Raw genomic sequence first — 15,531 nt, forward strand, 5'->3', positions numbered from 1 at the left:
TTGGATGTAACTTCTGCTTTGTCCTTCACAGGTCTATTCAGTACTAACTTGTTATGTTGTGAGGTCTTTGGGTAGCTCAGCACACAAGGCCGTAAGTGATACAAGTATGTGTATTTTACGGTGGTGTGTAAGCAGTTACCCGGAGGTTCCCGCTTACCCACGTGACTATATGTATCTAATTTACATGTGACTCGGGGTTCAGGGTTATTGCCCTGACACATGCTCACATTGGGGAATACTACCACTGATTTGGCATCCAAGTGGAGAGCAAGGAGTGCACTTGTGGTGCATACATGCAAACCAGAGAACACATCCTACAGGTATGCCCAAAATTTAAGAGATTCAGACACATACTGGGCCGCAGGTGTCAGTCTAGGCTCGATATCCTCATGAGCAAGCCAAAAGGCATTCTCAGACTAGTGGAGTTCGCCAAGAAATCACAAGCACTGGAGAAGAGAGGCAATGGGAGCAGACCCGAGGCCCCAAATGGAGAAGGAGACAGTGATGGATGCAGAGTAGAGTGACACAGTTGACCAACAAATATTTATTTTTATATATGTAACATACACACATCACCCTGACAACTCCCCCCCGATGTCACAACTCCCAAGGATCCCACTCACCCAAAGACACCACCCAGACACCCATATCATGTAAGGATGATCCCCTCATGTACACACGCTGTAGCGAGTTGGGATGGCTGCACTGCCACATTGACACAAGGCCATGGGGTAACAAAGTAGAGTACAACAACAACAACCCCCCCTCCCACAAGCATGGCTGATGACTACATCTTAGCTACCCAATCATGTAATCACATGTATATACAATGATTGCTAAATCCGCAAAAACCCTTAAAAACCCACAAGTACTGGGCCCAACTTATTGAGCCTAGGCGACAGGAAAGCCCAGTACAAATAACCTCCACAACCCCCCCTGGAAAACCGGCTGGCAACTGAGCCAGGGACCCACACAAAATGCCCAAAAACACACAGAGAAAACAAATCCCAATCACATGGTGTGAGGTCTTTGGGGTTGCTCAGCACACAAGGCCGTAAGTGATACAAGATGATGTATTTTACGGTGGTGTGTAAGCGGTTTCCCGGAGGTTCCCGCTTGTCCACGTGACTATGTGTATCTAGTTTACATGTGACTCGGGGTTCGGGGCTATTGCCCTGACACATGGTCAATATTAATCTGGCAAAGGTAGACTCGCCCTTGGCGCCCAGAGGGGGAAATGCTTATCCTGTTTTACATAACCCCAGTGATGGGCATTGCGGATCGGAAAATGGACCAACTCAACCCCCCACCAAATGTCAGGGGACGACTCCCAGGTCCCCATGACCCTCCCCTATGGTCCACAGTCTCTGGTCTGGCCAGCCCTATCCAGGGCACAATCCTACTGTGGGTAAGGAGATGAGAAGGAAGCTAACTTCTCATCTTCCCACAGTGGCCACCATACCAGGAAAACTTCCGGGGATACCCGGAAGTCACATGAAGGCAGGATCCGGGGCTGGACCATGTGGCGCACAGAGCATGCGGTGTGGGAATGCGTGCAGGAAGTGTAGCGGGTCCGGGCTAGTCAGGGTGTGTGCCCTGACAAAACGGCCATCATGTGTGTGTCAGAAACCCACACTGACAACTCCCAGGAATGGGAACTTGATAATAGATATGGTGAAAAGTTCCACATCCTACACTCCTTTGACCCCAACCACGCAGGGGCAAATGGGGTCACAATAATAGTGAACAGGAGTATAATTAATAAAAACCCAGAAAACACGACGAACCTCATACCAGGCCATGCCCTTAAAACCACAGTGGAATGGCCCCCAGGAAAGAAGATAAATATTGTCGCAATTTACACCCCAAACATCAACGGAACCGGATCAGAGAGCACAAACTTTTGGTGTGTGCTAGCCTCCCAAATGGCTTGCTCCCCCATCAACATCATGCTTGGTGACCTCAACGTAGTTGAAGAAGCAATTGACCGCTTTCCCCCACATGAGGATGCAGATAGTGCAGTATGCACCCTGAGAGATTTCTTGAGTGACAACTTGTCAGGGCACGGCCTAACCGGCTACCCTGACTCCCTATGCCGGAAGGGAGTTGCCATAAGACGATCCGGAGTGATCCGAAGAACGCAGGTAATCTCGCTTAGCTCTCGCTTAGCTCCTGCTTCCTATCTTCCGTCCACATGTCACCCCTTTCCCACACCTCGCTTACGATTATCCGAATGAATAGCTATCTTTTCATGTCGTCATTCTATCGGTTATCTTCTCTCTCGTTGTAGCCGCACTCTAGTGGGTAGCGGTACCCATGTATATAACTCCTATCTCCACTGAGGGTGGCACCTCAGCGTTAACAATGACTAGGATTCTTGGGAACACCTTTATTGTCATGAACTGACATGCAGTCCCTGACACAACTCCCTAATAGCCAGATGGTGTAAGACAAACCCCCCACCCACAAGGGCACACAACAGGAACCCACCTATCATGCATAGACAGGATCTATGCCACAGATGAATTCTTCAACAAGTCCCTTGTGTGGGGCATCACAAACTCCAACTTACCGACAGCAGACCACCAGATGGTCTCAGTCACCATCCATGACCAAAAAACCCCCTACATCGGCAAAGGAAGATGGGCCATCCCCAACTACCTAATTAATGACCAAGAGTTCCTCATAGCCATTGAGGAACACAGAAGATGTGCCCTGACTGAGATCACAAGGACTGACCCCCCTACAAGCAAGGAAACCCAAGCCACATTCCAAAGATTCACAAAGATAACCACCAACCTGGCATGCAAGACAGCCAAGGTGAAAAGTGGAATGATAAGCTCAACGCTGACCTGCCTGGAGAGAAGGCAAAAGAAAGCAATAGCTAAACTCCAACAGGTGAAGTCACACCTCCTTGAGGAAAAACAATATCAAATTATGGCCCTAATGGAGAGAATCCAAGAAGTCGAGAGGACTAGACAAGCCAAGAACAGTATGATGGCAAGCACTAACAGAAGAGTGTACGCTGAATCCATAAATAAATACTGGTACAGCTGGGGAAAGGAGAAAAAACCGAGGGACACGATATATGAAATGAAAGTCCCCCAGTCAAACCTGCCGCACTACACTACAAACTCCTCCGAAATGGCAACAATAGCGGCAAATTACTATGACTCTCAGTCCAACAAAGGGACTTGAACACCCCTCCTGAAGAGAGGGAAACCTTAATAAAGGAACACTTGTCAAACCTCCCACACATCTCGGACATGATAGCAGCCCCCATGACCACACATCTCAGCTACAATGAAGTGAAACATGCCCTCAAGCAATCACCGAATGGGAAAGTGCCAGGCCTAAATGGGATCCCAACGGAACTGTATAAAAAACTGAATGAAAGATGGAAGGCAAATGGGGATGATAACCACTGCTTAAACTCCTACAATGCATATACAACAACATAGAAGAGAGAGGACATGCAGAACCGAACTTCACAGCAGGCTGGATATGCCCAATATACAAAAAAAAAGGATAAAAGGGAAATTGAACACTACAGACCCGTTACAGTGCTGAATGCCAAATACAAAATAATGACAACAGCCATTATGAACAGGCTGACCCCACTCGCCCCATCCCTAATAAACAAATGCCAAGCAGCCTTCATAAAAGGAAGGAGTATCCATCACCAGATCAACCTGGTGAACTATATTGTCATATCCATACAACTCCGGACCTCCACTCCTGTTTCTGAACCTCCATCTCCTCCAGAACTCCCCACCCACCACCACCACCTCCTCCTGTTGGTTGTTGAGAGCCCACTCTACCTCTGGCTCCAACACAATGTCCAACACTACCTCCGATCCGACTCCAGTTTACTCCAGGTCCAATCCCAACCTCGTACCTTCCAGACCAGAGCTTGCGATGCTCCACCTCCAGCTCCGGACTCCTGTACCGGAACCCCATCGCACCTCCAGCTCCGGAACTCCAGTCACATCTCCACCTCCGGACTTTGACCTCCTCCTCCATCTTATCTCCTTGTAATCCTTATTACATTTCATTTATTACGTCTAGCCAATATTCCAGACTTTGACTTCCAACTCCGGACCTCCGGAACTTACTCCAGACCCTGCAGTCTCTACTGTATGGTGTCATTTAATCCTCTTGTTGCCTCTTCCTTATTTAGACAGCTGCTTCCTTTCCATATTAGTCAGCTGTCATTCCCCACAACCCCCTCCACTCCTTCCCCTCTTGGCCTTGCCCTTTTGGGAAGCACCATAGAGTTCCAACTGTCACGACCATGCATTCCGGCCCGTTAGCCGCCCGTCCCGATGCCGCCCGAGCCTATTCCCGCTATGCGAGCGCGAGCGCGAGCGCCAACCTCAGCCCTATCCTCCATGAGGGCTCCCTGCTCACTCCCCCACTTGCCCCTAGGCTCCCCTACACTTGGCCGACTCCCCCACAGCCACACCGACCTCCCTGCCCCGAGTCCGCCTCTGGCACCGACCTAGCGTGACTCCGCGACATCGCCTACTCCGCTATGATACCATCGCCGCTATCGCGGCCCTACACCCCTTCGTTTATTTATCTGTTATTGTTTGTTTTGACCCTCGGTCATTGCCGGCCGCTGTGCGGCCAACCCTGCTCGTTGTTCCTATTTGCTTCCGGACCCTTCGGCCTTCGGCCCGGGTCCGCTTCTATTCATTCTATCTTCATATATATATCCTGTATACTACATCATAGTACCTCAGCTCTAATATCGACTTGACCACGACCCCAAGCCCTGACCCCAACAAGGCAGCCCCAGTAAGTTCGAAATGAGGGCCAAGAGACAACTAGGGGGCACAGCACTCCCTTTAGAGTTGCTGAGGCCAAATGCCCTACCCTCGGGCCTTGTCTGAGGCATCATGGCCATCGCGGCCCTTAGCGGTCCGCATCGGCGACCTTCGGTGCCTGACCCCGGATCAGTATCTAACACCAACCCTTGACCCTTGTGGTTGTTCCCTCATCCAGTCCCCCTTTGTCTCCTTCCAGTTCCCTTTGTTCCCTTTGGATCCTCTGACTCCTCCTGTATTATTATATATACACTCTGTACTTAGTTTCCTGTACCCCCAGTCTGAAATCGATGAACATGACGACTGGATTGTCCCCCAAAGAGACTCCCCCTGCTAACCTGAAATTAAGGACCTCCTTAGACATCAAGCAGTGGCACAGCGCTCCACTTGAGTCACTGAGGCCAAGGTCCCTCCACTCCCGAGTCCCTCCTCCGCTTCTGGACATTCCACCCACTCATCTAACACATATGATCGACCTATGCGAAATCATCAGCCAAAATGGAACCATCATCGCACTTGACCAAGAAAAAGCCTATGATAGAATCTGGCACAACTACCTATGGCGGACACTCGAAGCAATGGGAATCCCCCAGCCCACCATAAGGACTATTAAAGCCCTGTACACCAACCCGAAGACATCTGTGATACTAAATGGAGTCACCAGTGAACATTTCTATGTAAATCATGGAGTCAGGCAAGGAGACCCCCTGTCCTGCTTACTTTTCAACCTAGTGATCGAACCTGTCATATCCATACAATCCCGACCTCCGCTCCGGGCTCCCGGAACTCCGAATCTGACTTCCGGAGTCCTACTTCCCTTCCGTCACCTCCTTGCCGACTCCCAAGAGGTTATCCCACCTCCGGCTCTGACACCACCTTCGGTCTGACTCCGGGACATTCTGGGTCCAACCCCAACCTTGACACCTTCCAGATGAGTACGCAAAACCTATGCTCATGCTCCCGACTCCAGACCACCACTCCGGAATCCCGTTCGCATCTCTGTCTCCGGAACCTCCGGTCTTAGCTCCGACCTCGGACTTTGACCCCACCTCCGCTTATACCCATTGTATTGGTTAGCTCATTCCATTTAATTATGTTTGCCAATATTCCGGAGTTTAACTTCCGAGTTCGGACTTTCCGGACTTACCTCGGACCTTGCAACTATTGCATTGCTCCATTCAGTTCCGCTATTCTCCTATTTGGGCTGCTGCTTCCTTTCTATTCAGTCAGCTAGCCATTCCCCACTCCCAACCTCCTTCCTTCCTCCTTGGGCCTTGGCCCTTCATTCCTCCTTTGAGAAACACCATTGAGTCAAACCCTTGACCCTCGGTGTTGTTCCTCTTTCCATCTCCCTTTGTCTCCTTTCGTCCTACCCTTGCTCCTTTTGATTCCGGACCCCTCCTTATATACAATGTACATAGTAACTTGTAACCTCAGTCCGAACTCGACATGAATTCCCCCCAAGAGACTTTCCCTCTGCTAGATCCGAAATTAGGGACCCCTAGGACAACCAGCAATGGCACAGCGCTCCACCTGAGTCGCTGAGGCCAAGGTCCTTCCACGCTAAGTCTCCGATTCCACTCCGGAGTCGTCCGAATCTGCCCGGTTCTAACAATGGTACCATGTAGGAAAGAAGGATAACACCAAAATTAGCAAGAACTCACCCACAGCGAAGTGTCTGAGACTCACACAGCAGGAATACCAGCGAAAGATGACCACATCCAAGGCAATGACAGACCCTGCCCATGCCCCAAATGATCAGAATACAGAACGATGGGGTGCAAGCACCCTGGGGCCTGCTATAAGACAGTAGGAAAGTTAATAGCGAGCCTAAAGCCAGAGTTCAACCCATGCATACAGATAAAAAGAAACTCCATCCTCACGCAACTGGCAACAGAAAGCGCAAAACACCACACCCTCGGTGACCCCAGTAAAGTTAAAATCATTAATGCCCTCCCAAAAGACAGACAGGGAACATCTAGCTACCTCAGGATCTTCAGAGAAAATCCACAGCAACTCCCAAACTACCCTGAACTTACACTCCCCTCACCAACCCCCATGGACATTGTGGTCTACACCGATGGATTGTGTATGAACAACAGGGAAACGAGTGCAAGAGCCGGACTAGGAACCTGGTTCGCCACAAACGACCCCTGAAATGCAGGTCTCCCGGTGGACCTCAAGTACCCCCAAATAAACAATATAGCCAAAATCCTTCATCAGCAAACCTGGTACAGACCTCTCAGAGCTCTCAGAGCTCTGTGAGCAAATTGAGTCTTTTGCTGTGCACCCTCTACACATAGAGTCAAGAAAATGAAATATATATATGATTTTGTTCTCATAAGGATGCTGAAGTGCAAAGATAATATGGATATCCATTTTTGGAAATGCATGTAAAATAGCCATCATCATCACTCGAAAAGCTCTATGAGCTCAGTGGGCTCATAGAGCTCATAGAGCTTTGTGTTTTTTTTTTACTAATGAATGGTCTTCATGTCTCCATGGAATCTGCTGAATTATCTTGGCACCAGTAGTGCAATGGTAATATGGATATATGTTTCTGTAAATGTGTGGAAAATAGCCATCCTCATCACTCCAAAGGCTCCAAAGGCTCTATGAGCTCTATGATCTCAGCAGGCTCATAGACCTCATAGACCTGTTGTGTTTACTGATGTATCCATGGAATATGCTGAGATACAGCACCTTGTTTATTGCTATTTGCAAAATTTGAGGAAAACTCCAAAATTCAAAACTTTGCACTTTATCTTTCATCTCATTTCTTGCTCAAAACTCATCCAATTTTGATGATTCTGTCTATGTGCATTGGAAAGCACTTAAGTGTGGCAATGTAACCATGCATGTTATGTGGGGTATAAATCAGTTTTAAAAAGTGTCCCAAAAAGCGTAAATTTAAAATACAGCCCAATAAAGCAAACAGAAAGCTGATGTATCCTTCAGATATCGTTCATACATCCATACCAAACCTTTTGAATTGTCAAAATTGGTTGAGTTTTGGGTGAGAAAGGAGATGAAATATATAGTGTAAATTTTGGATTTTGGAGTTTGCCTTGAAATTTTCAGATAGCAAAAATTTTATGATAGAAAGGTGATTTCAATTTTTTTTTAATTATTTCTAAATGTCCTGAAATTTCTCTCCCTAACATTTCCCAAGATTTCTGAATTTTCCCTAATTTTCCCTGACTTTTTTTCAAGTTTTTAGAAACCCCCCAGTTCCCCCTCATTTTCCTCCCATTTTCCCTCTCATCCCCCCCCTCAATTCCCTCCTCAATTCCCCCCCCATCCCCCCTTCAATTTTCCCCTCATTTCCCCCTCATTGCCCCCTCCATTTCCCTCATTTTCCCCCCATTTCCCCCCTTTAATTTTCCCCTCATTCCCCCTCCCAATTCCCCCCTCAATTTTCCCCTCATTTTCCCCCCCCCTTTCCCCCTATTTTCCCCCTCATTCTCCCCCCTCATTTCCCCTCTCATTTTTCCCCCCATTTTCCCCCCATTTTCCCCTCAGTAATTTCAGATTAACCCTATCTATAACCCTAAATTCAGTGTATATATTAATTGGGTTGTGTGCCCTTGGTGTGCAGTGCCACATGGGGGGTTGCAAGTTAAGTAGACTGTTGTCCAGTTGACCCTAGGGTAGTGACTTGACTGTGGCCAGTCACATGATACTTTAGTCAAGCTTTTAATTTTTTGAATATTTTGTGAATTAAACATGGGCTCAGGCTGCTCATAGAGCTAATAGTCCTCTGTGGGCAAATATATCTCTATGAGCTCTCAGAGCTTTGAGCTACTTTCCTGAGCTCTCAGAGAGGGGGACCTGCAATTTTCAAAGTTCTTAGCTCTGAGAGCTCTGAGAGCTCTATGAGCTCTAATACCTCCTGGTTGGGTTTGCTGATGAAGTATTTTTGCCTGCAATGGCAGAATACCAGAGATCTATGTGAAAATGGGATGAAAACGGTCAGGAAGAACTCCAACTCACTGAATCCAATGACTGCCACATGATTGTCTGGTTTCATGATGAATTGATCTTCTATGCTCATGATTGACAAAAAATATGGTGGGTTCATTGTTCCAAGACAGCCAAGCCATATCTGAAGGGTGAAGGTGCATCACTGATGATTGCCGACTTCATCTCTGCAGACTATGGGTGGTTGAAAGGCAATGGTTGTGATGTGTGGGTTACACTCAGGCCAGGGAAAGGCCGAGATGGATATTTCTTGAATGATGATGTGATTCAACAAGTGACGAGGGCAATGGAAATCTTGAAGGCATGCTATCCAGATGACAAGCATGTCGTTGTCTTTGACAATGCATGCACTCATTCTAAGTGCACTGTGGATGCATTATCAGTAATGAAAATGCCAAGGAATCCTAAGCTGTGGGGAGTGCCTGTGACTGTGCATGACAAAAATGGAGGGGTCATATACAGAGCTGATGGGAAACCTTGCACTATGATGGGTTGCATGGCAGATACAACTTGGAATGGTGAGACACAGTACCTCTACTACCCAGATAATCACCCAAAATATCCTGGGTATTTCAAAGGGATGGCTCAAATTTTGGAGGAGCAAGGCTATGATGTTTCTGGACTTCAGGCCCAATGTGATAAATTCAAATGCTGTACTGTGGCAGCACAATGTTGCTGCCACAATATTCTCTTCCATTCTGAAGACTTTCTCAATGTCAAATCACTCCTGCAAACTCACTGTGAGGCTGCTGCGTTTTGTCAGGTATGCAGTGAGGAGGGCAGTGTCCCTGGACCTTTCCCCAGAAGGAGGCTGGAGGTAGAGAACAGGTGGAAGGACTGCGGCCTCAGTGACTCAGAGAGGAGCGCTGTGCCTATGTTAAGTAACACTTAGGAGTCTGGTCCCTAACTTCAGAACAAGGGGGTGCAAACTCTGGGGGGTAGTCTAGTCATCGATTTTGCACTGAGGTGCCATCAATTACAGTCCAGGACTTATAGAAGACAAATGGGAACAAAGGGGAAAACCCAAGGGGGACTTACCCACTTGTCAGGTCAGCAAGCTCATGAGAGAATTGCCTTATCGAGCATTGTGGAGTAGGTAGGTGAAGGGTGGAATTAGCGACAGCTACTGGAGAGTGGGAAAACCTTTGCGGAGTGGGCAGAGGTCCTAGGAGGTCCATAGTAATATTGGGTAAGTAGAAATATTAATAAACGTATAGGGTGAGGATATGTGAGGTCTCTGGGTAGCTCAGTGCACAGGGCCGTAAGTGATACAAGTATGTGTATTTTACGGTGGTGTGTAAGCAGTTACCCAGAGGTTCCTGCTTACCCACGTGACTATATGTATCTAATTACATGTGGCTCGGGGTTCAGGGCTATTGCCCTGACAGGATAAGAGGTACCAGAGAAGGTACCAGAGATCGGAGGCAGAGGTGAACCAGAGGTGAACTGGAGGGTATGGCAGAGGTGTGGGGGAGGATGGACCGGAGGTGGACCAGAGGTGTGGCGGAGTTGAGCAGAGGTGAGGCAGAGTTGGTATGGATGTGACAGGTTTGACATCCTGTTCCTCCCAAAGTTCCATTGTGAACTGAATTTCAGTGAACCTGTTTGGGGTTATTCAAAGTGGGTTTACCATGAATGCCCACCCTCATTGAAGATGTCAAGGTCAATTCACACAATGCATTGGAATCAGTTCCAATTGTTACAATGTGCAGGTACGAATTCTCCTTAATTTCTGCTTCATTTGGGATCATGGGTATTTATAACTTTGCAAACAAATCACTACAGTATATGGATGGGTATCAGCTTGGCCTAGATGGATGTGAGGCTGCATGTGCAGTTAAAAAGTACAGAGGGCACCACCAGCTACCAGCTGAGGTAACATGGGAAGTTATTCAGGAAATTATGGCAAGCAAAAAACAAACTGTGTAATTTTTTTATTACATGATTTGAGCGGGTATCAATCCCAAAAAATATTCACTGCTTGTGACCTGCACTGCCACTACCAGAAATCTCCGGGATAGTGATTAAGTATGAAATTCGCCTACCTTACATGGAATGAAATGGAAAGCATGTGCAGCCTTCTCAGGCCTTACACTCTCCTCCCATGCGATACTCAATATCGCATCAAGATACAAAGACAAGGAAATCTGCTCACACATGTAACAAGAAATATAAATTATACATCCCTGGAGAGGGATGGAAATGTAAAATAAGTGTGAAGACAATAAAGTCTTCACAAAACCATCATAAGACAGCATGAATAATATGGACAGGCGGTTGGGCCTGCCTGCACCATCCTGGGATGGTGGATATTACAAGGGGCAAAGGTGGTTAGACCTTCACAGACCATCTCTAAGACAGCCAGAAGAAGTTGAATGAGTAAATGCAGTTAGGCCTTTACAGAACCAACACTACAGATGGCTCAAAGAATAGAAATTAGTGGAAGTGTTGGGCCTTCACAAAAACCAGTCATTAACTGGCAAGAACAAAGGAGGGAAAAGCCCCATGTTTCAGAGGCTGAAAGAACTATTAAAAATAGCTATTAAAGATGGCCATCACATGCAGCACAAGGAATGGTGAAAGTGGTTAGACCTTCACAGGCAAAAACAATAAAAGGAGTAAAAGCGGTTAAGCTTTTACAAAACCATTGTTGAATGGCTTAAAAAAATGATGAAGGTAAAGGCAATCAAGCCTTCACAAAACCATTGTATAACAGTCTAAAGTCACAAACATAAAGGCTGCTAGGTGTCATATCCATACAATCCCAACCTCCGCTCTGGGCTCCCGGAACTCCGAAACTGACTCCGGAGCCCTACTTCCCTTTCATCACCTTCTCCTTGCCGACTCCCAAGAGGTTATTCCACCTCCAGCTCCAACACCACCTTCGGTCCGACTCCGGACCATTCCGGGTCCCTCAACCTTGACACCTTCAAGATGAGTATGCAACACCTATGCTCCTGACTCCGGACCTCCGCTCCGGAATCCTGTTTGCATCTCTGTCTCCAGAACCTCCAGTCTTAGCTCCGACCTCGCACTTTGACCCCACCTCCGCTTATACCCATTGTATTGGTTAGCTCATTCCATTTAATTACCCTTGCCAATATTCTGGAGTTTAACTTCCGAGTCCGGACTTTCCGGACTTACTTTGGACCTTGCAACTATTGCATTGTCCTATTCATTTCCGCTATACTCCCTCATTCCTATTTGGGCTGCTGCTTCCTTTCTATTCAGTCAGCTAGCCATTGTTAGACACTGGTCCAGGGTCAGCACCGAGGATCACCGTTGCGGGCCTGCTATAGGCTGCGATGGCTGTGATGCTGCAAACAAGGCCCAAGGGTAGGGCATTTGGCCTCAGCAACTCTAAAGGAGTGCTGTGCCCCCTAGCTGTCTCTTGGCCCTCATTTCAGACTTACTGGGGTTGCCTTGCTGGGGTCAGGACTTGGGGGTCATGGTCAAATCGATATTAGAGCTAAGGTACAATAAAGTAACATACAGGATATATATAGGGAGGAAGAATGAATGGAAGCGGAACTGGGCCGAAGGCCGAAGGGTCCGGAAGCAAAAGGGAACAAAGAGCGGGGTTGGCCGCACAGTGGCCGGCAATGGCCGAGGGTCAAAACAAACAATAACAGATAAATAAAGGAAGGAGTGTAGGGCTGCAATAGCGGCGATGGTATTGTAGCGGTGCTAGACTCGGAGTTGGGCCAGAGTGGGGCGTGGGAATGGTAGCAGCCCTGTAGGGGCCAAGTGGGTGGGGTAGAGGAGTCGCGCTGGGCACAGTGCTGGAGGCGGACTCAGGGTGGGAAGGTTGGTGTGGTTGTGGGGAAGTCGGCCAGGTGCAGGGGAGCCTAGGGGCAAGCAGGGGAGTGAGCAGGGAGTCCTCATGGAGGATAGGGCTGAGGTCGGGGCTCACGCTCACACTTGCATAGCGGGAATGGGCTCGGTGGCGTCGGGACAGGTGGCTAATGGGCCAGAATGCATGGCTGTGACAGCCATTCCCCACTCCCATCCTCCTTCCTTCCTCCTTGGGCCTTGGCCCTTCACTCCTCCTTTGGGAAACACCATTGAGTCAAACCCTTGAGCCTTGGTGTTGGTCCTCATTCCAGCTCCCTTTGTCTCCTTTCAGAGTACCCTTGCTCCTTTTGATTCCAGACCCCTCCTTATATACAATGTACCTAGTAACTTGTAACCTCAGTCTGAAATCGACTTGATTCCCCCCTAAGAGACTTCCCCTCTGCTAGATCCGAAATTAGGGACCCCAGGACAACCAGCAATGGCACAGCGCTCTGCCTGAGTCACTGAGGCTGAGGTCCTTCCATGCTAAGTCTCCGATTCCATTCCGGAGCTGTCTGAATCCGCCGTGTCTAACACTAGGCCTTTCAATAATATGTATATCAGGTTAAAGAACCCTAGGCCTGTGAGGGCCACTCCTCCCTAGACAGTTGTCAGGGAGCAGATGGGGTCAATTAATAGACCTTAGGCCAGTTAAGGCCACTCCTCCCTAAATGATTGTTAGGGAGCGAATAGGTCCTTTACCCATAGGATGGGTAAAGGAAAAGTTGGGGCCTGATGCACGAAGCACTTCTATGGCCCAGTGCTCACCACTGGCTGGGAAGTGTGGCCTGGAATCGACATAGGACATGTTGTCTGCATCGATTATGGGTGTACAGGCAAAGTGGGTCACCTGGGAACAGTGGCAAGAACCACTGGGCAATTTGACCTGGAAAAGGTCAAGTTGCATGGGTACTCCAGGAGCTGTCACCCAGCCCAGGCTTGTATACACTTCTCCTCACTTGGAACAGGTGCGGAAGCGGTCGTAGGGACAGCCACTGGCCTCTCTGAATGAGAGGAAGAGATAGGGGCTGGTGATCTACAGCCCCAGGAAAAGTCAATGTACAGCATGCATTGGTGAGCTGGCACTCACAGATGCTGAGATGCCTTTATTGCCATGTGGAACGGGCGGGGATACGGTTGCTTGGACCGTTCTAGACCTCTCAGAATGAGGGGAATGGATGTAGGGGAAAAACCCTGGATGCGATGAAGCGCAGGGCGCTTCCTGAGCTCAAAGAGTTATAATACCGGTGCTCTCAGATCGAGAGAAAAGCAGATTGGCCTTCCATAGGGAAAAGCCAGAGAGAAGAAGGAAGAAAGAAGGAAGTGCGGGGCGCTTCCAGAAACAGCAGTGGCTCCTTGGCCTAAGGGGCCAATGACATTATAGATAGATGGTTGGGTGGACCATCAGAAACCTCTCAGCATGAGAGGAATGCTGCCAATGACTGGCAGCAAAGTTGCACAGACTTGCATCCAAGTCTGCCACCCCAGAGTTAGGATCACTACTTGATCCTATCTTTGGACTCACAGTTCTCCTTCAGATATGAAGAGATTTGATCGGCTTTCTCAGCTGATTGCAAGTGGTGAAGCCCAGTATTTCTACTGGGTAGGATAGGGACTGTGATTGCCAGATTGCAGCAAACACGAAAATCTCAACAAACTCATCCTCCTCCACTCTGAGAGCAGAAGTTCATGGGGTGGAGGAGGGTGTATGAGTGGGTCTGGGACAGTTCCAGACCCAGGAGTAGTGATGTGAGCCGGTGGCGGCTCAGAGATAGTAGAAGCGCTGTGCGCTTCTGTGAGCTGGCAGCCGGCAAGAGTCGGGCTGCTGGTAGTCTGCCTTTAAAACAGTGCAGAGGCAGTCGCACAGACCGTCTCTGACCTCTCGGAATGAGAGGACTTGGAAAGGACTGCTGGTTCAGCAGTCTCAGCGTAAGAAGATAAAGTGCAGTAAAGCGCTTTGATCTCAGATGAAATCAATTTGATGCATGGTAGTGCAAGGTAGTCATTGTACGCCTCCTTGAGCACAGAATTGGGGCCTTTCAGCAACCCAAGTGGATCAGGCACATCAAAAGGTTTATGAGGCCCCAGATGTGCATGCAGACCCATTGATGTGCACACAGGAGTGGCTGCACACAGACAAGGCCAGGCTGGGACTGGCCTGATAGAATTGGATGCACCAGGGTACTGGGAGAACCCGAGGCGTCCATGGATGCTGGATCAAGCAGATCGGCACTGGCATCATCGGTGCCAAGACCCATCATGGAAGCATGCATGTAAAAAACATGCAGATTTGGCCCCCTGCAAAGTGGAGGGCAGACCTGCCACCCCTCTGGATTCCATGTGACAGAAGGCAGGTAAAGAGGTGATCAGTGTGCATGGCAGCACCGATCAAATAAGTGCGGAGGGTTGAAATACAGCCCAATGAGTGCAAAAAAGTGTAAGTGTGTATTCACAGGTAGTATGTACCCGGAGCATGTAGCTCAATCGTGTGTAGGGCCTAGTTCCCAGTCCGTTGAGATATGTGCTGTATGAAGCTATATAATCAATGGGGGAGTAGTTAGGCTGTAGAGCCAGTCTACCCTCCATGCTACTTTATATACATATGTACAGTGTATGCCGGAGTCGGCAAATACATGCGGCTTGGTAAATAGTAAACAAGCATGTGTCATATCCATACAATCCCGACCTCCGCTCCAGGCTCCCGGAACTCTGAAACTGACTCCGGAGCCCTGCTTCCCTTCTGTCACCTTTCTCCTTGCCGATTCCCAAGAGGTTATCCCACCTCCGGCTCCGACACCACCTTCAGTCCGACTCCAGAACATTCTTTCTGGGTCAGACCTCAACCGCGACACCTTCCAGACAAGCATGCAACACCTATGCTCCTGAC

General features: G+C 48.6%; 1 protein-coding gene across 1 annotated transcript; it reads right to left on the reverse strand.

The window, feature by feature from the left end:
* Window positions 1-14,240: 14,240 nt before the first annotated feature.
* On the reverse strand, window positions 14,241-14,902 carry EI90DRAFT_3125848 (uncharacterized protein; the record flags this gene model as incomplete). The annotated part of the gene is made up of 3 exons (XM_039063874.1): window positions 14,241-14,444; window positions 14,514-14,770; window positions 14,830-14,902. The coding sequence occupies 3 exons, from the start codon at window positions 14,900-14,902 to the stop codon at window positions 14,241-14,243; spliced, it is 534 nt and encodes a 177-aa protein (XP_038914449.1).
* Window positions 14,903-15,531: the final 629 nt, after the last annotated feature.

The sequence above is a fragment of the Cantharellus anzutake genome (genome assembly GCF_015039405.1).
Source record: "Cantharellus anzutake strain C23 chromosome Unknown EI90scaffold_34, whole genome shotgun sequence".
In the NCBI taxonomy this organism is placed as follows: Eukaryota; Fungi; Basidiomycota; class Agaricomycetes; order Cantharellales; family Hydnaceae; genus Cantharellus; species Cantharellus anzutake.